The sequence below is a fragment of the Ciconia boyciana genome, chromosome 8 (genome assembly GCF_034638445.1).
Source record: "Ciconia boyciana chromosome 8, ASM3463844v1, whole genome shotgun sequence".
Classification (NCBI taxonomy): Eukaryota; Metazoa; Chordata; class Aves; order Ciconiiformes; family Ciconiidae; genus Ciconia; species Ciconia boyciana.
The window spans coordinates 58,512,279-58,535,645 of NC_132941.1; the positions used below are offsets into that span (position 1 = coordinate 58,512,279).

General features: G+C 36.7%; 1 protein-coding gene across 1 annotated transcript in view; it reads left to right on the forward strand.

The window, feature by feature from the left end:
• Positions 1-23,367, forward strand: part of ATRNL1 (attractin like 1) — a 536,524-nt gene that overhangs the window by 473,614 nt on the left and 39,543 nt on the right. Inside the window, exon 28 of the mRNA XM_072870268.1 lies at positions 10,348-10,462. Coding sequence (XP_072726369.1) covers positions 10,348-10,462 — 115 coding nt within the window. The remainder of the gene's footprint in view (positions 1-10,347; positions 10,463-23,367) is intronic.

Genomic DNA, 23,367 nt, shown 5'->3' on the forward strand with positions numbered 1-23,367 from the left:
GTAATTCTCATGTGTCTAATTATTTGTCAGATTAGATCCTGTAAGTTTCATTTCTTGTGCATTTTCAGTGAAGTTCCTAATACGTTTATGACCACTGTAAGTACTAACAATCTCGATGGGGAGCATCTTGGAAAGCAACATTAACTGATAATACTTGAGTTTGAGTTTATTTGCAGGATTTTCCAAGGACACCATTAAGAAATTAATAATATAGTGTCAGATTTGCAGCTGGTATAAATCAACATAGTTCTGCTGTTACCCTAGTGTTGTGCTGATTTAGGCAGCCGAAGATTATCTCACAGATATTTGAGATTTGAATTAATTCATAAGATTCAAGCGAAAAACTGTACGCAATTATGGCTTCAAATTGGTGAATGGGCAGAGTAGGTGATGGAGGTCCTCAAGAGAGGAAAGTGAGAGACGCATCTTGCAACACCTTTAAAAAGGTCTGGTTTGTGCTTTCACAAGCCTGCCAGCCTGCCCTCTCTCTTTCCACCTCGTTGGCAGCAACTACTGCCAAAACTGCTAGTCAGTTTAACACGTTGCAACTACTACTATATATTAGAGCAAAACTAGGTTCCCTCTTGCTGCCTTTTCCTTTTTCCTTGGGATAGAGAAGTCTTTTATTGTTGTTTCTTCCTGCTGCTGGAGCAGCTACGGTCTGATCCACAATGTCCACACACAGTCACTAGGATGAAAACTTCCATAGACTTACAAAACTTAAGTAGTGGGATAATTTGTTTCAGAATGTTTTTGGCTATGGTGCACACATTTTACAGCTGTCCTTGGACCATGGCAAGGACAATCAAAATAAAAGCTATGTCATGCTTTCAGATGTTCGGTTTGTGTCTTCCCTACATTCAGTAGGCTGTGATCTGTGTAAGTCGTCACGATAGAAAGTAATTTGTTAGTCTGGTGCCATTAGCATTTTTTCCTCCATTAAGAATATTGCCAAGTTTGCATTTTAATCCCTTCTGCTGACAGCTAGTTTTCACAATGTCTTGATTTAGGTCTCTTTTTTTATTATTACAATTCCAGGTATAAATGTTTTAATTTATCATTCACTAGACATCCTGCATGTGGCCAGGAGGCTTAGAAAAGAGCTTTAAAAGGCATTGCTGAAAAGTTCACTAACAGTGTATTTTGGATGACATATGGTGTACTATATTTTCTTTCCAATTTTGCAAGACATGCAAAATACAACATAATAGTTTCAAGACACTTGCCTTTCCTAACCCTCAAGTCTGGCATAGATCTCCTAAATAATAATTAAACCTTCTCTTTAATGACTCTAGGATGCTGCACAGCTTCAGGAATGAGATCTCTGTGGTCACAAAAGCCACCTGCTAGTCAGAACTTTTGACAACTGTCCGAGACTCATTGTCGCAATGACAGATGGAAATTTTATGTTCCACCCTGAGCAAAGGACAGCCCAAGTTTATCCACCTCATGGACATTTCAGAAATCTGTAGCTGACTCAGTTTGCTTGCTCCCAACGAAAGTAACCTGTACTGTGCTCATCCTTAGCTTAGTGTTCCCCTGCCTGCCACCATAGCCACCCTTGTTAGCCTGCAAGTTAGGCAGAATTTAAACTGCGCCTAGTACTTAATCTTTCCCACCCTGAAAAGTTAGTAGTGGCTCTGGAGGGACCATGTCCTCTTTTGCCAGGCAGTCTGGGGTAAAGTTAACCCACTGTGATACATGGGAGTGACAATCTGGTCTTAAGTGATCAGCCCAAGTTCAAACAGTGATGGACCGTCAGTAATTTGTCACCAGTAAAATGTTGAGTTTTCATAGAGGAGAACCTTTAAGGTTTCATTGTGGAGGAATAACAGAATTCTCCACTTCTTGCTTCTAATCCTTGACAATCCAACAGATATACCTATCTGGGAAACAAATGCCCATTAGCATCACTTCACTGCGCAGCACCAATTTGACTTACAGAATTTGAAATGGCAGTAGGAAGAATTTACAGGAAAGCATCTGGGGATACATGATGCTTGGTATATGCCACAGACATAGGGTCTCAGGTGCTTTTCCCAACAGGATCTAGCTAGCTGCTGCCAAGATAAATTTCCTTTCACAAACTGGACGCTATCATTGCCAGCCTTTAATCAGACTCATACAGCTTAATAGGGGAATGTTCTGGAGGCTCTTGGGGATGCCTCTGGCAGTAATCCAGTACAACTACTACACACACCATCCACTGTAAGTTATGTTCAATATTTTCCAGAGCACCCTGAAATTACTCTTATTAGTGGGCAAGATGGAACAGTAAAGTAAAACCAAGTTTATTTGACAATATGAAGAGACAGGAAACTGCATACATGGACACACAGAAAAAGAAATGAAATGCAACGTGCCTTGCAGCTACCTGATATTTTGATTTAACTTCAATGTCTTGTGTTCTGTTCAGCCACTTGTGAAAGTCAAGAAAAATGCAGGCTGGTTCACACTAGTGTCACAGTTCAGAAAAAGCAACCTCTAGACGGTAGGATGAAAGCTGAATAGGAAACCTGACTAGGAGTTCTTTCTGGAAACCCCATTGAAAATAAATGCATCTGCAGGTGTTTCTTGTAGCTTTGTCTTAATAAATCAGTTTTAATCAGAATGTCAATTCATAACTCTCTTGCTAATGAAATGCTATATTACATAGTATTAGGTTTTGAAATGAAGTCTCTTACTAGATTAACTGAGAGTAACTTCGTTGCAAATATAGTTCTTATAATAAAAATATGGCTCTTCTGAGCATAAACATTTTCAGATTAATACATAAATTTAACATCAGTATATAACAACCACATTCTACTCAGAAAAGACTGCAAAAAAGAATGCAGCCTATCACTGCATATTGATATAGTTGAGATAGAGAGGTAAGACAATAAATTGAAGGATAACAATGTGTTTTGCTCACTGGGGCTGTAATCACAGCTTGGTAATCATAATGTGTTCTTTTTATTGTTAATTCCCACTGTTTTTCTTATGGAAAATAATGTACCAATATATTGGTACAAGATTTCCATGGCTATTATGAAACAAGGAAATTAACTGAGATTTATATTCTGCTAAAACAATGGGGCAAAATTACTGGAAAGATAATTCACTATAAAAAAATCCCTAATGAGAAATGTTAGTATAACTTTGGTCAGGTTGCATTTTATTATCATTAAGCCTGTTGGTCTCAGTTCCACTGGACACTATAGAAGTTTTCAGGGAAAACTGGTTCATTCTGAAGGTTGAGTAGAGTTGGTAGAGTCCTCCCAGTAAATCAGTGCTGGCTGGCTGACTCAGAGAAGCAAGGCAGTTACCTTCAGTATCTTTTAGTATAGGTGGATGAATAGTAAAATAATCCAAAATGTTCTCCAGCTTTTACTGCTGTAGACAACATGGTTATGTACCTCACGTGGGTTAGTGGGACCTCACTAACCAAAGTTAGAAATCACTGAGAAATCCTCAGGCGAAAGAAGGTGCAGTGTAGAAGCCCAAAGTGTTGAGGACACTCAGGCTCTGGGCCATTCTTGTAGGTTTAGATGAGGTAAAGCTTTCCAGTCACTAATTACAAGAGAGGAACTTTACGGGATGGATTAAATGAAAATCTTTAGTGGATGCTTATAATTTCAGTAAAACCCTAGGGTCATATGAAGAACTGGTGTTTTCTATGCTAGCCACAAAGCAATGTTCAGAACTCCAGCCTTGTTTATTTATTCTGTTGCAGTATTTCCTAAAGTATATCTCTCCTGGCATGCAAATGATGTTTGGTGAAAGCTTTTTTTTTTCCTGTTGCACCGTCATTAAGGCTCGTTACTCATTGAATAAATCTGTGGAGAATATTGTCAAAAGTTTTGGGTAGGTGGGAAGCTCATACTAAAAAGTATGTTAATGAGTGTTAGTTAATATGTACCCAACATTTAGAATAGCAATGCAGTATAACACTGATAGTCTTAGAAAACAGCAGTACTGATTACAGTCTTTGCTTCTGTCTGAGGCATTGCCTTAGTTTCAGCACTCTGGAAGAAGTGCCAGGTTCTCCTTAGGGCAGCAGCGGGTGCTGTCAAAGTGGTGGGCTTCTGCTGGGAGGAGCAGAGAGTGTTTCTTCATTCCTCTGACATTAGCGTTGGTTTTGATTCTCTTGGCAAATGACCATGGAGAAAATCAGGCGGGGATAGGATGGAGGTTGGCTACAGGTGGGAATCTCCCGTCTCCTCCTTTTGGCAGGATAGCTGTGCTAGGGGCATTTGAAGTTTCTCCAGCAAAATCACCAAAAAAGCCCCCACCAAATGACATCAATGGAATTCTGTGAATTTGAGAGGAGGAATTTTCTTTTCCTCCTTTGCACTGCAGAAAAGTCTGCCTTTACTGCACTGAAAATGGTCAGAGCAATCACAGCATTTTATTCTGCATCTTTAATTATAGGTCAGAGTATTTCACCTCAAAGAAGCATTTAGTAAAAGCAGAACAGGAAAACCAGGATTAATCCTCTTTCCACAAGGAACAGAGCTACCTCTGCTTTCAACTGTGTTTTAAAAGAAAGTGGCCACAACTGTATTGTAAAAATCTAATTTGGTAAGCATGTTTTGAAAACAGCTACCTAGATCGAGCTCTACGTCCAGGGCAGCTGCAGGAGTGCCAGTGAATCCTGAGTGGGTGTAAGAGAGACCAGGATGTGCCTGGGCAGGTAGAGGAGAGCTTCAGCTACTGAGAAAATTTTAATATTGAAACTAAGATTAATAGGGTTTTGAGGCTTTTGAATTTGCATGTAGGTTTGACCAAAATCCAACTTAGGTACTCAAGTGCTTTTCTGAATCTGAGACTTTGCTTAGCACAAATAAATCAAGAAACTCATAAAATAACCAAAGAATTCAGGAAAAGAACCTGAAGCTGAGAGAACATGAAGGTGTGAATATTTGTAATATAACAGTCTAAATTTTAAATTTCCTCCTTTTCTACATTCCTTACCTCTTCAGAAGACACAGTCTTGTCTTGTCTTTCTCTTTCTCTTTCTCTTTCTCTTTCTCTTTCTCTTTCTCTTTCTCTTTCTCTTTCTCTTTCTCTTTCTCTTTCTCTTTCTCTTTCTCTTTCTCTTTCTCTTTCTCTTTCTCTTCTCTTCTCTTTTCTTTCTCTTCTCCTTCTCCTTCTCTTTCTCTTTCTCTTTCTCTTTCTCTTTCTCTTTCTCTTTCTCTTTCTCTTTCTCTTTCTCTTTCTCTTTCTCTTTCTCTTTCTCTTTCTCTTTCTCTTTCTCTTTCTCTTTCTCTTTCTCTTTCTCTTTCTCTTTCTCTTTCTCTTCTCTTTCTCTTTTCTTCCCTCTGAGTCTTGCACACTGAACTCCAGAAAAGTGGCTATTTACATTCTGAGTCTAGTACTAATCCTGACACAACAACAGATTTGATTGTTTATTTGCCAAGCCATCAAGCTTAGTTTATGTGGAATTCACCAGATTAATTATGTTTTAATAATAAGATTAAAAACTAAGTTTAAATTGGCATCATTTATTACTAAACCAAAAAGTGTAAGTCAAGCTGTTTTTTTAAGAAGAAAAGATGAAGTTTTATTTATAATGAATTCCTGTAAGTAGTACTAAGACCATTTTAGTTAGAAAACATTACAGTGATTAATGCATAGTTGTTTGCATTTTAATACTTGATTTATATATCAGATCAGTCTTTGTGCACACTGTCAAACTTTATTCTTTTCTTGTCAAAATACTTATTACTGCTGACAGGTGTAACATGCTCACATTAATCCTTAATTCCTTGATTCAATTTTCTAATTGCTTTTTTGGCATGAGTTTGGAGCCATTTAGTCTTACATGATCTATTTGTCTTATGGTAGAATAATGCACTTTTAAAAATTGGATGCACCTAACTTGGAATGCTGAACAGAAAATATATATAGATATTACTTAGTACTGAAAATCCAAAGTTTTATAGCACTTCGGTGAGACACCACTTCTTGGAATACAGATGGAGCCAAAACACTTTACACTTTTCATCTTCCCATATTCACAGTATTAAATATTTTCATTGATAGATAAGAATCGATGCTAAACTTTGAGTGCAGTTCCCCCAGAGTGGTTCTAAACCCTTATAGCAGATCTGTGAACATCCCCTTAGTCATCATTGTGTTCTCCTGCTCTTCTCGCATCTTCATGCCGCTGCCTTCTGTTGCCCGTCCTGCCCACCAAGAGTGACAGAATACACTTCCCAGCTTCTTCTTGGTCTGGACTCTTAAAGCTGCTCATTTGTGTTATTCCTAAACAGCCAAATAACACAATGCAAGATTTGCTGGGTTTTTCAATACTTAAATAAAAAATAAACCTGTTTTGTTACTTTCTTGTCATTATAAAGCAGATGTGCCAAGTTACTTAGAAACAAATATTTTTAATACAGGTATGAATATGGTATATACTGACATATGTTTTTATGCCAGTAATGGTAGTATTGTCATCTGTGCTTTGTATAGGAAAAAATAATCCAGCCAAAATTTATTTCTTATAGAAACAGATCAAGGGTGAGCAAAGAATCTCCCCAAAGCTCGGTAATTCCTCACAAACTCACCCGGGCAGCTGGACTTTGGTTTTTCCTTAGGTCTTTGTAGGATTTTCAGAAAAAAACCCTGGAGAATGGAGAACCTTTTCTCCGATAAAAATGTGGGACCCTAGGAAGATGACTTCTGATGCTTGCTTTCTGTGGATAAATATATGAATACACATTTAAATTGTGGGTAAAACCTTATCTCTTTTTTTTTTTTTTTAATTCTCTGTTTTATTCCCTACCCTCTCCACTTTTTTCTTCTTTCTACATCCACTCACTTACTCTTCTTTTCTTGCTATCAACAATAATATATGCTCTTTCACCCTTCTATTCCTTCCTGGTTTTCTTCCCCTTTCTTTTTCACCTTCCCAACTGACATACCTCTTTCTCTCTGTCATAGCGTGTGTAAGAAAGGGAATATAAGAGTAAAAGGTTGTTTAATAAAGAAGTGTTTGTTTATTCTGTCTTCCACTGATAAAGTTTTATTAACTCTGTGATTGTCGTTTGTGCTTTTTGGCAAAAACGTAAGTCACTTTCTGTACGGGGGAAAAAAAAAGATAATTCTAGAAAGTAAATCATGGTAGCTAAGTGCTTTGGGCAAACAAACATGTACCTTATCTCTTCCAAAAAACCCGTGGAAAATGTATGATAAATGGCACATTTCAGAGAACATGTTATGTCACTATGAAATAACTTTGATTCATGGTTATGTATTTATCTTTAAACAACTGACAAACCTCAGGGTATCTAAATTATTATCATTTGCTCTATGCTTCCGTGGTTTTTTGCTAGCGAATCTGAATGATGTAAGATAAGACATCTGCTTTTTCAGTCATAATGTTCTATAAAGAACAAATAAACACAAATAGAAAATTCTTACTGTATTTGATTTTTGGTGAAGTCCTCTGAAAAATATTTATCAGAAATAATTTCCTCCAATTGTGTTTGGAAAAGCATTAGTATAAACTTCAAACGGAAAAGGATGGGGCCTGTTACTGAAAGGTTTTATATTACACAGCAATAGAAAATATAATCATTTTGATTTATAATAAAGTAATTATTCACCAAATTAAATGGTAAATTTGTTCCTTTCAGTTGTGTGTCTGCATAAACTGTATTCTGAATTACATATTAAAATGAAGATTTCATTTTGTCTGCCTTTTTAAATAGAAAGGAATCATGTTATTTGATTTGCCATTGTGACAAATCAGGAAAGATGACTTAAATGCTCTATTGCTTGCATTAGTAACACCAACTATTTTAATCGCAAATGCAGTATAAGGATTCAGGTGCTGTTGTTCTAGTATATAGTGGAAGACGATCCATGACACCCCATGCAAAGGTATTTATTTGTAAAATCTGTTTACCATATCAGTGAGTGCACAAGAGTCACTGGCTAACCACCTCGACATTTTATGGCACTCTGTCCAAGGACATGAAGAACACCTCGTCTGCTCCATTCACAGCTCCTGCTGCAGGAACGTGCCTAGAGCTGGAAAGTCTATTTTGCACTGAAGGTGCAGGAGCAGGGCCAATGCAGGGTGAAGTAGGAAGCACGGGGCCAAAGTGAGATGAACTTAACTGGCATGGAGCTGCATCCCTCTCTCGATGGCTGGGGAAGAGAGCTATGGGTAAAAGTGCTGGAATGAAGGGGCATGTATTTAGGTCCAACAGGAGGTGTGATATGAGTGTGTGACAGTTGGGCAGTCTTGGATTTTGACAGTTGAAAGTTGTCGTGGTTCAACCCCAGCTGGCAACTAAGCCCCACACAGCCGCTCGCTCACTCCCCCCCGGCGCGATGGGGGAGAGAATTGCAAGAGTAAAAGTAAGAAAACATGTGGGTTTGGATAAAGACAGTTTAATAGGTAGAGCAAAAGCCGTACATGAAAGCAAAGCAAAACAAGGAATTCATTCACTACTTCCCATGGGCAGGCAGGTGTTCAGCCATTTCCAGGAAAGCAGGGCTCCATCACACGTAACTGTTGCTTGGGAAGACAAACGCCATCACTCCGAACATCCCCCCCTTCCTTCTTCTTCCCCAGCTTTATATGCTGAGCATGACACCATATGGTATAGAATATCCCTTTGCTCAGTTGGGGTCAGCTGTCCCGGCTGTGTCCTCTCCCAGCTTCTTGTGCACCTGGCAGAGCATGGGAAGCTGAAAAGTCCTTGATTTAGTATAGGCACTACTTAGCAACAATGAAAAAATTCTGCATTATCAACACTGTTTCCAGCACAAATCCAAAACATAGCCCCATACTAGCTACTACAAAGAAAATTAACCTTATTCCAGCCAAAACCAGCAAAAAAGTGCAAGAGGTAGGGGTGAATGAAAGCGTGTAATAGTGGGAGAGTAAGCAGAGAGGTCTACATCAGAGTGCTGTCAGTGCTGGTATGTTATATTATATTATTCTATGCTTACACTTGTCTAATTAGATTTAAACCACCTAGGGCACAGACTAGCTGCTAATCTGAATGATCCCATCAAGACCTTTTTCTATATTAAAAGCTATGATGAAAAGAATTACCATTATTTTTGTATGGTTTTTTACATTGCCCTTCAACATATATAAGTCAAAGAAACCTTAATAAGAAAATTTTCCCATACCTTTCTTTTCCAATATTCCACTTGTACTACTTTTGTGCATGTGCAAGCAATGCTGCTAATATTAGTCAGGTTCTTATTCTGTCTTTCCCCTTTTCTGCATTGCTTTTAGTATAGAATCAGATCATCCAGCAATGCCTGTCTAAATGTTTTGCTGATAATAGATCCATGGAAGTCGACAGATACACATCAGCTTACCCAAGTTCAGAATCTGTTCTCTTCATCTGTTCCTTTGGCCTACATTGAGCCAACACATTACAAAAATGTATTATTAAATGCTACAAATCCAGTGCACTCAGTTTAGAAAATATTTCTTATGTTGTTTTTTAAAGTTATTGTTTTTAGCTGAAGCTTTTTGGGTTTTACTTTTCTGTTTTGTCATTTGGTAAGGTTTTAGTGAATATAAGTTGTCATTCATTATGTCACGGCAATTTTAAATTAGATAACATTCCTCATCCAAGTTACTTTAATGCTATCGCCTCAAATGAATCTACAGAAATGCCTTTCCAATATGACCATGAAGTAAAAAATAATATATTTATCTATTGTTCGATTTATTGCTGTATTGTCTGTTTCCTTATCTTCACTGAGCAGTAATAGTTTATTTAAATATAGTAACACTGCACCTGTTTTCTGCATATGCAAAAAAATTCAGGAATGTCCTGCCTCAAAGAAATCATTTGCTTACCAGGACAGACACAGAGAAGGCAGACTTACTGGTCTGGGAAACTCAAGAGGGATTGGCTATCTTCATATATCTGTGTATAATATAGATTTGCTCTCATTTTATGGTTTTGGCATTAGGAGGGCTAGGTAACAGATGCTGTTGAAGCACAATTCTTCCACATGGGTACTTCTTATTAGAATAGAGGAAATTGTGGTACTCTCAGATACCACTGTGTATACCAAAAAGGTTTTGCTGTTTTCTAAGCTTTAAGAAGTTGATATCACTACATTTTAGTGAGCTATAAAATTAAGTATAATTTTGTTGTCCTTATGATCATTTCATTTTTTCTGTTTGGTTAGATTTGTGGGCTGTTAAAGCCCATTTTTAAGTCAATTAACATGGGTAGGACAATCTGTTTAAATGCAAAGAATTAATTGCAAAAAATATCTTCCTACTGTTACAGTGAACCTTAAAATAAATTAAAGATGTACAAGTAAAAATGTAATGGAAATCTCGGATGTTACATAGGTATCTTCATTTTTCAGGGTGCTCCTAAACCGATTGCCATTGAGCCATGTTCAGGAAACAGAGCCGCAGTCCTCACGGTATTTTTATGTCTGCCCAGAGGATCATCAGGAGTCCCACCCCCTGGTCAGTCAGGTAAGGCTCATATCGGTGGGCGTCATGTCTGTCCTCGTTCAGTGCAGTCTGCTTGGACAAATGCACCCACACAGATCCAATATAATGGCACAGCAGATGAATACAAGGGGCTACTCAGTCAAGTTGATGTTAAGTTTAGGGACAATGTTTAATGAGGACGTTTTTGGAATGTGATGTGGTATCGCAAATAAAAAGCCCAGTGATCAAACTAGGCTGGTGTACAAGGGCATATCTCATGAGGACTTCCTGAAACAATAGGTGTCCATACTGATATGCTTCAACATTGTCTTTCAGAGCAAAAAATTTTCTTATTTCCGCAGCCACTTCTACGGTTTCAGTTCAAGTTGCTATAAATGAGGCTATATAGGGAATACCAGTGAGTATTCTCAGTTCAAGTTGATGTTTAGTGCACTAATTTCTAGTTAGGTTCCTTTGCGCCATGAATCCCAATGCTGTGCTGTCCAGGATTCAATTAAAATATTAGCATTTCCCAGAATGCCTGTCGGATGAAACCTGGGATTGTGAGTGAATGTGTCTGCTTCATTAGGAAGGTGTTCACCTTGGAAATGATTCCAGCTCATTTTAAAGCAGCATTTGCATTATCTGGAAGCACTTCTCATGGCAAACTACCTTATCTGCTCTATGCTAGATCATTGTACAAAACCATTACAGCTGTTCTTATAAAATACTTCCTAAACAGGAGGTACCTAAATACACTTTTTTAATCCTTTAAATAATTGCCTACAATGATATGATACAAAATGGTCATGACAACAAAGTTGAGACAGTAATGTGGTGCTGCACAGATGACCAGTTTACTATTTCAGAATTCACTGGAGTTGTTGCCAAAATGAACACCTTTGTAATGAACAGTAAGCTGCATGGAATGTGCCCAAAATGCTCCTGTGAACCAGAAAATATACTTTAAGGCTAACTTTTATTATTAAAAGCTAAAAAGATATCCTTTTAACCTTCAAAAATCCATTTAAGAGATTAAAAAGTATTGAGTAATGATGATGAGGGCAAACTCAGGTGACTTATGTTGGAAATAAGTTCAGCTGAGTGTTTTTTCTTCTCCTTTTGGCCTGATGACTATCTGGTTTTTATTTGGGTTTTTTAGTTCAGTTTTTTTAAGGGAGGGAGGTTGTTGGGTTTTTTTTTCCCCCCTGAGTCCTGAGATGAGAACTTAATTCTTAAAATGCAGTTTATGGCTTGGAATATCATTTCTGGAAGTGCTATGAAAATGAAAGTGTTACTGATGCTTTCTCAAATAAATTTCCTGGAAGAAGTAAATAAATGTAAGTGCTCTGAAGAGAGCAGTGGGGGAGGAAGGATGTTAAGTGTATTCCCTGTTCATGTTTTAAGGAAATGAAAAAGAAATGAAGGTGTTTATAGTCTTTCAACAAGGAAAAACATTATGAAAGAAAATTAAAAGTAATTGTTGAAATTGAAGCTTAAAATGTTTTTTTCTGTTGTTTTCAAATTTACCTATGATGTGCTTCTTGGCAGAAAAAATGTATTTATCTGGTTACTTCATAATCAGCTTCTATTTACTATATACAATTTTTTAAAAAGTAATTGCTGTTCTTTGTTGTGTGTAAAACGTGGACAGAATAGGCTTTTTGAAACAGGAGTTGGGTTCAACAACACAGCAGATGTGTCATTTTGAATGTTTCTCAATCTATGAAACAATACACTTCTTTTTTACATGTGTTATGTCCTCCTGTTCTGCTCTGTCCTCTTACTACTTTGCCTTCCATCAGCTTTGCGGGCTTATATTTCAAATGCCTTCCTCTTTTTGTTATTATGGTGTTTTTCTGCCATTTAGTTTTAAAAAATATCTAAAATTTTTAGTCCCACAACTTTCACTTCGTTCAGGGTCAAAAGCAAATAGAAATGCTTGAGGTGTGCTACCATGCTGATACAACCATTAGATTATATTAGATTATGTTGCTCTAAACATTTTGTGTGTGTGTGTGCAATGAATTTTGGTACTCATGGACTGCTTTCACTGTATGTAACCATGCATAGTCTAGGCAGAAGCTATTATGCAAGTTTGTTGGTGTACCTGTAGCTCTACTAATTCACTTCATTCCTGTCCTGCAGCACTACCTGCTGCTTCTTTCCTGGGCTTCCTGGGAGCAGATGCTGTGAACTGTGCCAAGTTATTTGAAATGATGTGGAAGCTTTGTGCGGCAGACATATGTTTGCTATGCAGTTGGTTTCCCTTATGACCTAAGCTAGGTTAAAACAATGATATTTAGGTGGATGGAAGTAGTGTGTTCAGTAATTATGTCTTGCCGAGTAATTTTAGAATCCTCTATTACTTGCTTATAACCATTTTCAAGCTCATTGGGATCATTCTAGGATTAAACTGACGGTATGTCAAACATATTTGTTTAAATGATACATCGATGCTACTGATTCTCATTTCACAATGAGAGAGCGTGGGTTTCTTTTCTTATATACGTATGTCTGAAATATAGGAAGGAAATGCCTGTACTGTTCTGCGTTACATTTTCTCCAAAATCAGGAAAGCTAATTCTTTCCACAAATAACTAGTCTGTGCTCTGCTGGAGTTGTTAGAGTTGTATTCCTATGTTTTTAAGATCTGAATTTGATCAAACATGAGTTTTACTTGTTTCCAAGGTTTACATTAACAAATATTTTGTTGAAAAATGTCTCTGAATATTAAAAAAACTCCAACAAACGAATGTAAAGATTATTCTTTCTGAAGCATATGTTCTATACTTCACCCTTATCAGCAGCTGGAAGAAAAGTTGAAACTACAGATGGTGGGCTTTGGCCAAAGGCTATACAAGGCAAAAACTTCTCTAGGAGAGACCATATGTCCCAGTGGAGATCTGAGTGCTCTCTATTTCCTGCAGAAAATACTCAGAACTTTACAGACTTTCGCGAGCCTTGTTTAGTTCTAAGTGCTAATCCTATAAGTACATAAATAACAGCTAGGTTGACACAATTAAACTACTTAAAATTAATATGTGGTTTAAGATAGTTTTATACAGATTGGTCCTGTAGATTCAGATGAAATATTGAAAAAAACGAATTTATTGGCAAAAACCACTATTCATTGTGACTCATGCTTTAAAAGGGGACTTTTTCAATGAAGGAATGATTTGTAGAATTAAACATTCTGAAAATCTGGAAAGTCAATAAATGTTATTTTTGTAGTAGCTTAGGTGTAGCACGGTAGACCTTACATTTTCTTTTAGGTGTAAGCTTTGAAGAGGATCCTAACAATTCAATTATACTTCTCTAGAGTAACAACTGTTTTTAAATGAAATTTTGCTTGTATTAAGGCAGAAATTAGAACTATGTTACAAATTAGAATGATCAATGAAAAACATGAAGGAAGTTTAGCAGTGATAAAAACTAAATTTCTCCATTTTGGATTGACTGATAGAACATGTGGTTTCCTCGTTCTTCAGTTGTTCCATTGGCTGCATTGTACCTGAGTAATCAGATCAAAATTCAAAGATTAAAAAAAATAGCAGTTCTCTGTACAATTCATGTGTATATCAATACGCATGCGTCAATGTATGTGCACATCAGAAAAATCACTTGTTCAAGCACTTGTGGGCAGATTATAATATAAAATGCACATACATGTCTTACAGATTTTATGACACATTGGAAGCTAGAGATCATCTGTTATTGCTGTAGTGTCTGACCCCATGCTTTAAATAGCTTAAACTCTTCTTAATATCAAAGGAGATCTAATAATGAGAGCAGCTGCAACCAGATCTCTGGAAAGAACTAAACACATCTCAAATGGTATTGAACAAAACAAGATAGACAAAAAAAAAAAACAGGGAAACAGGAGGATAATATATAAATTACTTAATGCAGAAAAAGGTGCCAATGAATTACCAGCAGTGGAAAGACCAAGAATAACTCCTTCAAGGTCTTCATACAGCTCTGGTGGTATATTGGGCAATACAGAAAGAATAGCTTGGTAGTTATTAAAGCCAACTAAGTCCCACACTTTGAGGTATCAAGGTATTGTACAATAAGTTTATAAAACTATGATGTTTGCATCATTCTTGGATAAGGCCAGTAAATGTTTTAAAGCACAAAGAGAAATGAGACAATTAGACCATTTCAAAATAATTCAGAATCAAGGGATGTAATTTAAGAATTACTTACAGGTTATGTCACTTTCACACAGCAAACTTTCCCTATCTACCAAGCAGGTAAAAGTGGTAGAGCACCCAGTAAAGGTGCTTTTCTATTAAGACAGTGAGCTGAATGGTCTCTGAAGGTGTATGTGTATGAGTGTGTCTCTATTAAACCATAGAGGGAGGACATCTAACATCTAGATGGCTGTGACTATGTAAGGTGAATCTAACTTAACAGTTAAAAATAACACTTGCAAATTAAAATCAAGAACTAAGTAAAATATAGTAATTAATAGAGCAACTTCAGTGGAAATAATTTTGCAATGGAAGTTGTGGAATGTACATCCCAGAAGACTGCATGCAATATTATGTGGCTACAAATATAAAGGAAGATAGCAAAATTTCATGTTTGGCAGGCCTCTCCAACAGTGCTATCTGAAAGTTACTCTCTGATATCCTTGAATCAAAACAGAATTTCATGTAATTCTGGCCACACTAACTGTGGTGTTCAATCCTACTTAATCAGCAAGCTACAGTAGGATCACAGAATCAATAAAATTACCATGCCATCTGCCTTCCCTGTACTCACCATCATAATGAATAACAACTCATTAAGTGTTCTACAAGACAATTAGCTCTGGATGGGGGTTTTCAGTAACAAGGCTTTCTTGGTTCTATTTCCTATTTTCTCAGATCAAAATACAAAAAAGATAATACGTCTCATAAAAGGCAAGTTAATATAAATATGAAATAATGAATAGCTTTAATAGAGTATTATATTTAATGATATTGCTCAATTGTTCTGACCCTTGGAAACAAAACCACAGGTTAGGGTTTTCCATATGTGGAATGGGTTCATATGTGTACTTATCTTGGTATGCAGTGAAATAGTTGCAGACATACACCAGGGGCGAGCAAGTCCCATGAAATTCTACCTGCTACAAAAACATTCCTTGCTCAGTCCCTTCATACTTGCAAAATAAAGTCAGTAGGTCTACAAGGATGAGTAAAGATTTTCTTGTAGAAAAATGTTAAAGATGTTGATAAAAATATACTGTAATTAAGACGTACAGAAGATGGTCACTGTGAGCACATACATTATGCATCTTTGTGTTGAATCTCCTGTGGTCTTTTCTCATGTTAGAGGGTATTTACAGAATACTAAAGGAGTGAAAATACAAGACTAATTAATGAAAAATTAATAAAAGAATATACATTGAATTGTACAGTGTGATGTATGGAGCATGCATTATTAAGGGCCTGTGTGTGCATGTTGTGAGGTCTAGCATTTCTCATTGTACTCAAAGGGAAAAGACAAGAGAAATACAGGGAAACACCTGAATCTGATTCTGCATTAGCAAGTATATCTGTGTGCCTACTGAAAAGCTCCTGCCTCAGGATAGCAGTGAGGCTGAAGAGTCAAGGGTGAACTTCAGAGGCTCATTTGCTAAGGACCACTTAACCCCTTGTCTTCTCAGACGTACATATTCTAGAACAGTATTTCACCTCTTTGTAGACCTTTTCTTATACTCAGAGAGAGAAGGAAAAAAAAAAAAAGTCTTGAGGCTTACTTCTGTTTAGGGCAGAGGACTAGGCCAGATCATTAATCTTTTTTGTCCTATGTGTGGTCTCTGTTCAAACCGGAAAACAACGACTTATGACTTCAAGAGCTGTACGTATGGTATAATGTCAGGTAGCTAGTAGAGAGGAGTGTTGGCAAGGTATCTGTTTTATCTGTTTTGGAGTAATGCTTGCACTAAGTATATATTTCATGCTATATAAAATGTGGCATTAACTATTTATAGAGTATTGCACGCAGCATTTTGAAGGCATATATGGACTAATACCTACTGACAAAAACAAAGCCTTCAACTGATCAAAACAGAACCAGGGAAAGAGAAGAGCTTAACCTAGAGAACAGGTACTGAAGCTATATAAAAAGGCTTTATTTCTCTTATCCCTTCATTTAGAAGTAGGACTTCTAATTATATATATATATAGCAGGCTTTAGTGGAGAAAGACCATGGGTAATCAATGTTGGGAGAAGAAAAGTGGGGGGTAGAGGTAGAAATGGGAAGATATTCATAACTGGTAGGTTATTTAGACACCTAAACATATAAACAAGAAACCTAAAAATGATATTGCAAAAGAGAAAAGGAAATCTGTGAAAGGATGTAAGTCTAGATAAAACAGAACATAGTTCTACATTCTGTTTTTTCCCAGCCCGTCTATTAGTCCCATCAAAGTAGTATCTGGGCATCCTACATGTATATTTAAGTAAACATATTTCTCTCCATCTTCCTGTTCTTTCTTCTATACCAGTCTGCCTCTCTAGACTGAGTGTCATCTCTTCTTTTTTGTAATTTTGGAGACAGACTATTGGCTTATTTTCATTATTTGCTGTTTTATTGCCCTAAGTTTTTATTGATGCACCAAAGAAATAGATTTTATATTCATAATCTAACAGTACTATTTAGGTAGAATAAAGTGATATGTAAACAGGGAAAGCATTATAAAAACATTGAGCACAACCAACTTCACAATACCCCTAGAAGGGACACTCCCCCCCAACATAAATAACAAGATTTCTCCTATGGAATATTGAAAAAAAATAAATATCTCAATTCTATTAATCTTCTCTGAAGTGCCAACATGCAACTGGAAATAAGCCAAACTATATATTACAGCAAAACAGTGTGGATGTCTAGAACTTGTGTTAAAATACAGGGTCAGGCATTTTATCTGGGCCGAAACTAAAGTTTACAGGGTTTACAGGGTTTACAGTGCCATATAATTCACCATTCCTAGAAAAAAAACTGTCTCCAGAAAATATTATACATCTGTATTATATGAATGATACTTCCATGATGGAAAATTCACATAGGTCAGGTTGCCAAGGTGCATGGACGTATTAATTTGACCAGGAGCTCTGCAGATAAGGTGGATTATTTTAAAAGACTCAGTGAGGAACAGAATTTTTTGAAAGTGTACCTTTACTGTTTAGACTGTGTGAAGACTGAGTTTAGTCCATCTCTCTAACCTAAGGCATGACTAGAGCATTTTGTATAGAAATGTAATTTTCGTAATTGCATTGAGGGATACTCCATATTAGTTACCAATATGCTGCCAGTTAAATGCTCAAAAAATAGAAAAAGTTAAAATTGTGTAAGAAAATCAAAATGGTCTTTGTAAGAGTTTAATGACTATAACTAAAACTAAACTTTTCATTAATAAATTAAGCAGTAACTTCAACTTATTGACACTGAGAGACTGGTTTGTCAAGTGCGATGGTCTTGAAGTAAAATCTGGAGTTCTTTTTAGTTAACTGGAGATGTTTAGCAAAATAGCTCTTTAAGACTTAGTGGAAACTGAAATAATCTATTCTGAAGATCATTGTACTGAAGGAGTTGATTTCTTTTATATAGTAAGGCCTATTTTTGGAGTGACTATTTTATGCTTAGTTCTATTCTTCTGCACTGCATCAAATGAGGGAGCAGACTGTGTTTATAGTATTGACACTGTGAAAAGAACACAGTGGTAAGTGGCAGATGGTGCTGATGATTACTTAAAAAATATTTATGGCAATAGCAAAAACAAAGTAGATAATAAGACCTAGTAGCCACCACCCCCGCTCCTCCAGCCCAAACGCAAAGCAATTATTTTTGCAACCTGCAGGGTAAAGTCTACCTGAAAAGCACTGAGGTTCTTAGCAAGTAAGCTTTGTAAGTGATGAAGAATGAGGTGGGTATTGATTTTGTCTCATCTTTTAAAGAATTTTAGGTGGTTCTGTTATGAATTAGTTTTTACATCATTCTAGCCATAGAACCTTGATTCCTTTATATTCTGAAGAATTTATCTGAAAAGGAAATAAACACTTTAATATGAAGAACTTGCAGTATAATGTTAGCAATATGTCTTCCACAAGTCTTGGCAAAAGTAACTTATTGATTCGACAGTAAAAACTGCATACTATAGAGCTATCAACTGAAAAAAAAAAAAAAGAAAAGAAAAGAAAAAGAAGAGAACCGAGGAGTTAGAGATGGTTGTTTTACAACTTTATCACTGGATTTCCTGCCCTAGAGGGACTCAATAAAATGAGACATATTAATAAAAACTGTTAAATACCATGAACATTTCTTTGACAACTAGTTATTCATTGTTCAAACCAAAGCTGTCACTGTTCCTCCAGAGTATCAGAAATCAGCTTTTGGTGGGGGGGGCTTTTGCAGCTTTAATTGCATAAGGGGAACTGAAAGAACGTCTGACAGGGCTGTAAAAGTGCTGAACACTGTGAAATGTAAGTACAGTCGTGTACATCTCCACTGTTCATGGGGGTTGGCTGAGCCATTTTCAGGTTGCAACCAGATGGCAGTTTGGTGATTTCCTCTCCCCACTCATCAGGGGGAATAGAGAGGCAATGATGGATGCCCATGGTCCTAAGCTTCTGGCTGTGAACAGACGCACTAGAATGCAAACCTTCAAACTGAAGGCTCTAACCTGGAAAGAAACCTCAGCCTTCAACCATACCTGTCTGCTGACCATCAGCTGAAGAACTCAGGAGTTATGCTATTTTCATCCTGATATCTATCACCCACAATGTTTTAACACAGCAATCGTATCTCTTTTCTACCTTCATTTTACCAGGCTAAAGCAAATGAGGTCTGCTTTAAACGTGTTCTTCAGTCTTCTGAACACCTTTGTAGCACTGTCCCAGTTTCAGCTTCAGTTCGGCTTTTTTTACCTTGCATGGCCAGGTTGTACTCAGAGTGCCATGGCAAGTCCCATCTGGCCTTGCCCAATGACACTAACATTTCCTTGCTGTATCTCATTTAACTTTTACTTTTTTTAAACAATTTCTCCCCGCTTCCAACTCGGTCATTCTGTGGCCAACTTCTTACATCCCTGCCTTTCTTCTCTTCCTCAAACAGTGAACTTCTAGTGCATAAGTTTCTGCTTGTTCCCAAAATACATAGCTTTGAATTTTGCACTGTTGAATCTGAGTACATTTATAGTCCTCAAGTTCTTGAGGTCATGCATCTCTTTCTGGTTTATATTCTACTCCTTCTCTGTATTGATGATACATACCAATGTTTGCATGATTGAATTTCAGCAGCATACTCCTACTTTTATGCCAAGCTCTTCAATGAAAATATTAAAAAAGACTGGTCAAAACATTGATTCTTGTTGCTGTTCTATACCTTCAGCAGCCATCTTCTTCCTTTCAAAACTACTCTTTGTTTTCTCTTCTTCATGCAATTGTCCACTCTCCGTAACTCCTATACTAATCTCTCATCTTTTGTGTCTTCCCACATTTTTCCCACAATATAAGATACCTTTCAGAAATCTAGATAATCTTCTGCATGTTCTTACCCAGAAAATCAGTTAACTTACTGTAGAAAACTATCAGGTTGGTCTGGTACAATCTTTAATGAAATGTTGATGCATTTTGACCCATTTTCCATTTACCTGCCTTTAATTATTATTTCGTGCCAAGTATCATATAGCTGAGTCTGATTAATAGATCAGTAAAGAACTGAATAATTTTTTCCTTCCTTAATTTAGACAAATTTTAATACTAAATAAACAGCACTTACTATTCTCAATTTGTATGCCACTGCATTTGACAGATAGATTATTAAATTTCCCTGTTACCAGCCTTTGTTTTCTTGTATTCTTACAGAACTAGTGTTCTGATTACCCTAATGTCAATGCATAAAACTTCTGTTGTTTCTGTTTCCATATCCTCATTTCATTATCCATGTTGATGGTACCTTCTTTGATAAATATTATCTCCCTCCTTGAAAACCATCAAATAACTTACTCCTGGGACAGTATCTAGAAAATACTTGATCTCTGCCTCATTCTTTCTACATAATGACTCTTCTTTTTTTGTGGTGTCTTATTTATTTATACAGTGAAAATCTTTAGATGTTTGTTTTAATAAACATTTGCAAGGTCTAACTCAGCTTAACTTTTGGCAATTCTTATTTCACTCTTACATTTCTTTACCTCTAAAACACAGCCTCCTTTGTTGCTTGGTGCTTTTTATCCATTTTCTTAGGGTTTCTGAATTTTAAAAATGTGCATAGCCTCCTTCGTTTAGAAGGTCATTGGCTTCCATATAGCATAGTTATAATGTATTTTTTGGAAGTCAGGGAAGAGTCAAGAATTTTTCTTGATGAATGTATTCCAGGTCAGCAGTAACTTTGCACAGCATGCTCTTCTGTTGATGTAGAAAGGGACAGATTTCTAGCAGTGATTTGTCCCTTGGAGGGCCTGGGCAAGATTTATGGTAGCCAGGACCTTGTGCACCCTACCTTGTCAAACGGCAGGGACAGCCTTGGGATCCCACAATGGGGTCCATGTGGAGAGGTGGGGAACTGCTGCCTCTTAATATTTTGGCCCCTTTCTACTCACAGCTCTAATTTCGTCACCATAATCACTTCCTCTAAACAAAGTCATAGTTTACAGAGCTTGGTCTTACATTCTTTTTTAGGCTGTGAAATCCTATATTTGTATTACTGGATGTGATGTTTTTTCTTTTTGCCTGTTCTGTGATGAGAAGGCCACAGCATTAGGAGGGTTTGGAGAGTCAGAGTAAAATTGATAGGTTATACAAAGAAAAGTAATTCATGAATAATAAGAAGAAAATGTTCTGTAAAGTTAGGTCTTCAAATATTATTGTATCCTGGGCAGACCCTTAGGCATCCTGCAAGGCTAAGCTTTCCATAGTTGAAAGAAATTGTAGAATGTTTTTCTTCTTTTGACGTGAACTATACAGATGTCAACAAGGAAAGAAAAAGAAAAAAAAAAAACAAAACCCAAACAAACCCAGAAAAGTGATAAAGGCAACTAACAAACATGTGAAGTTCTCGCTTGAGAATTTTGCTGAGAGGTTATATGTGATACTTATGTCATTTTTAATAGAAATCTCATGGAAAAAAAAATCTTTCACTAGTATGATTTATTTTACACAAATGGAAACATTGGTGATCAGATAATGCTATTAAGCAGTGTTTTGTTCTACTCTCTTGATATTGACAGAAAGACCCGGTGTTTCTTACATAAAAATACGCAGTAATAGGGCCTGTCTCATCTGCACTCAGCCCATGTGAATGTAAAGCCTCACCTTAATGGAGCATCTTATTCGGCCATGTTCCTCCTGAAAATCAAGCAGATTATTTTAATTTTGTACTGCTAAACTTTGAAGATTCAACAGATGTCTAGTTAGTGTTGCAAAATTAGGTAAAGTGAACAAATCCCTGTGCAAGTGACACACCAGATGATAAGTGTCCTTCCTATTTGAAATTGGTGGCCTGGTTTTATATTCAGTCAACACATACTAGGTGGAGCAGATGGCTTACAGTTAAATTAGAACCATAAACCTTTCAAAGATAAAGTTATATATGATTTAAATCTTTCAGCAGGGGTCCCATCACCTATTTCTCCTTCCTCTAACTTTGAATTCCTTGAAAAGAAGCACCTTTTTTTTTGATCAACAGAAGTCAAATCTGTTCAAATCTACCACTAGAAAGAGTTACACTGAGACCTGTCCTCATTCTTAGTCATACCATCATGGAAAGTTTCATTCATCACTGGGACAATGCAATTGCCCATAATCTACCTTTCCACATTTATTTTATCACACTCCTGGGGTAAGATGCTTCTACTGTCTATTTTTGGGATAAAGCTATACAAAATGATACAGAGACCAATCAGATCTATCATTCTGTGGCATTTGATGGCATCCATCTGTTTATTTACGAAACCATTAAAGACTTATTGAGTTACTAGACTACAGAGAAAATAAATTGAGTTATCATCTATAGTTAAATTCAGTCCTTGCATCTGCTGTCTTTTCAGCCTGTATGGTGTTTTCTGAAATTACACTGGCTTGCAGACCCAGGCTTCAGGAATACATTTGCTTCACAGCCTTTTTATGCCATTTCAAGTGAATTTCTAATGCATGAGCAATTTGTGGTTCAGGAAAATGTTGACAGAAGGATGTCAGGGCTTTCTGTTGTTAGCAGTTTAACAGCATGATAGGGACAGTTCTTGCTTAAAAGTAGCTCTTAAAAGTTTGGAGCTGCTCAATTTCTAGAATCGTTTGATCCAACCCCTTTCAATCAATATTGTGCAACTACTGTAGGAGGCTAGGTTTAAAGCTTATGCACACAAATAAATTAATATAACTGTCATTATTATTATTAAGTAAAATACTTTTAAGATGAAGGATAGGAGATGAACTACTCTGTGCTCTATATATTCAACTACTATTGTAAGTACAAAGGAAAAAACATAGGGTTTAAAATTCAAAACTTTGTTAATAAAGTTGAATAGCAGACTGAGGAAATACATCTTAATGGCATACTTTCTTTCTTGTAATAAGAGTGAGTTTGTAACAATGAACTCAGTTATTGCCCGCATCCTTTCTGGTTGTGGATTAACTGTCCTGTAACTGTGAAATCACTAAAAATGTCCTTCTGAAGGAGCTCGTTTGGATCCAGCAAAAATATTAACTCAAACCACCCACAGATAGCTGAGAGTGCAGGGTTGGTGTTAATTAGCTCACGGTTGTTAGGGAGATTGCTTGTTATGACATCTTCCTTTACTGTAACTCTCAACTTCTCAACTTCTATTATTCGTGTGCCTTGGATAGTTCTGCTTCATAACTCTGGAACTGAGAGGTATAGGGAATATAGTTCAGAGACATCTATGTGTCAGCTCATGTCCTGTAGGAATATAGTAGATCCAGGTCAGTACTGT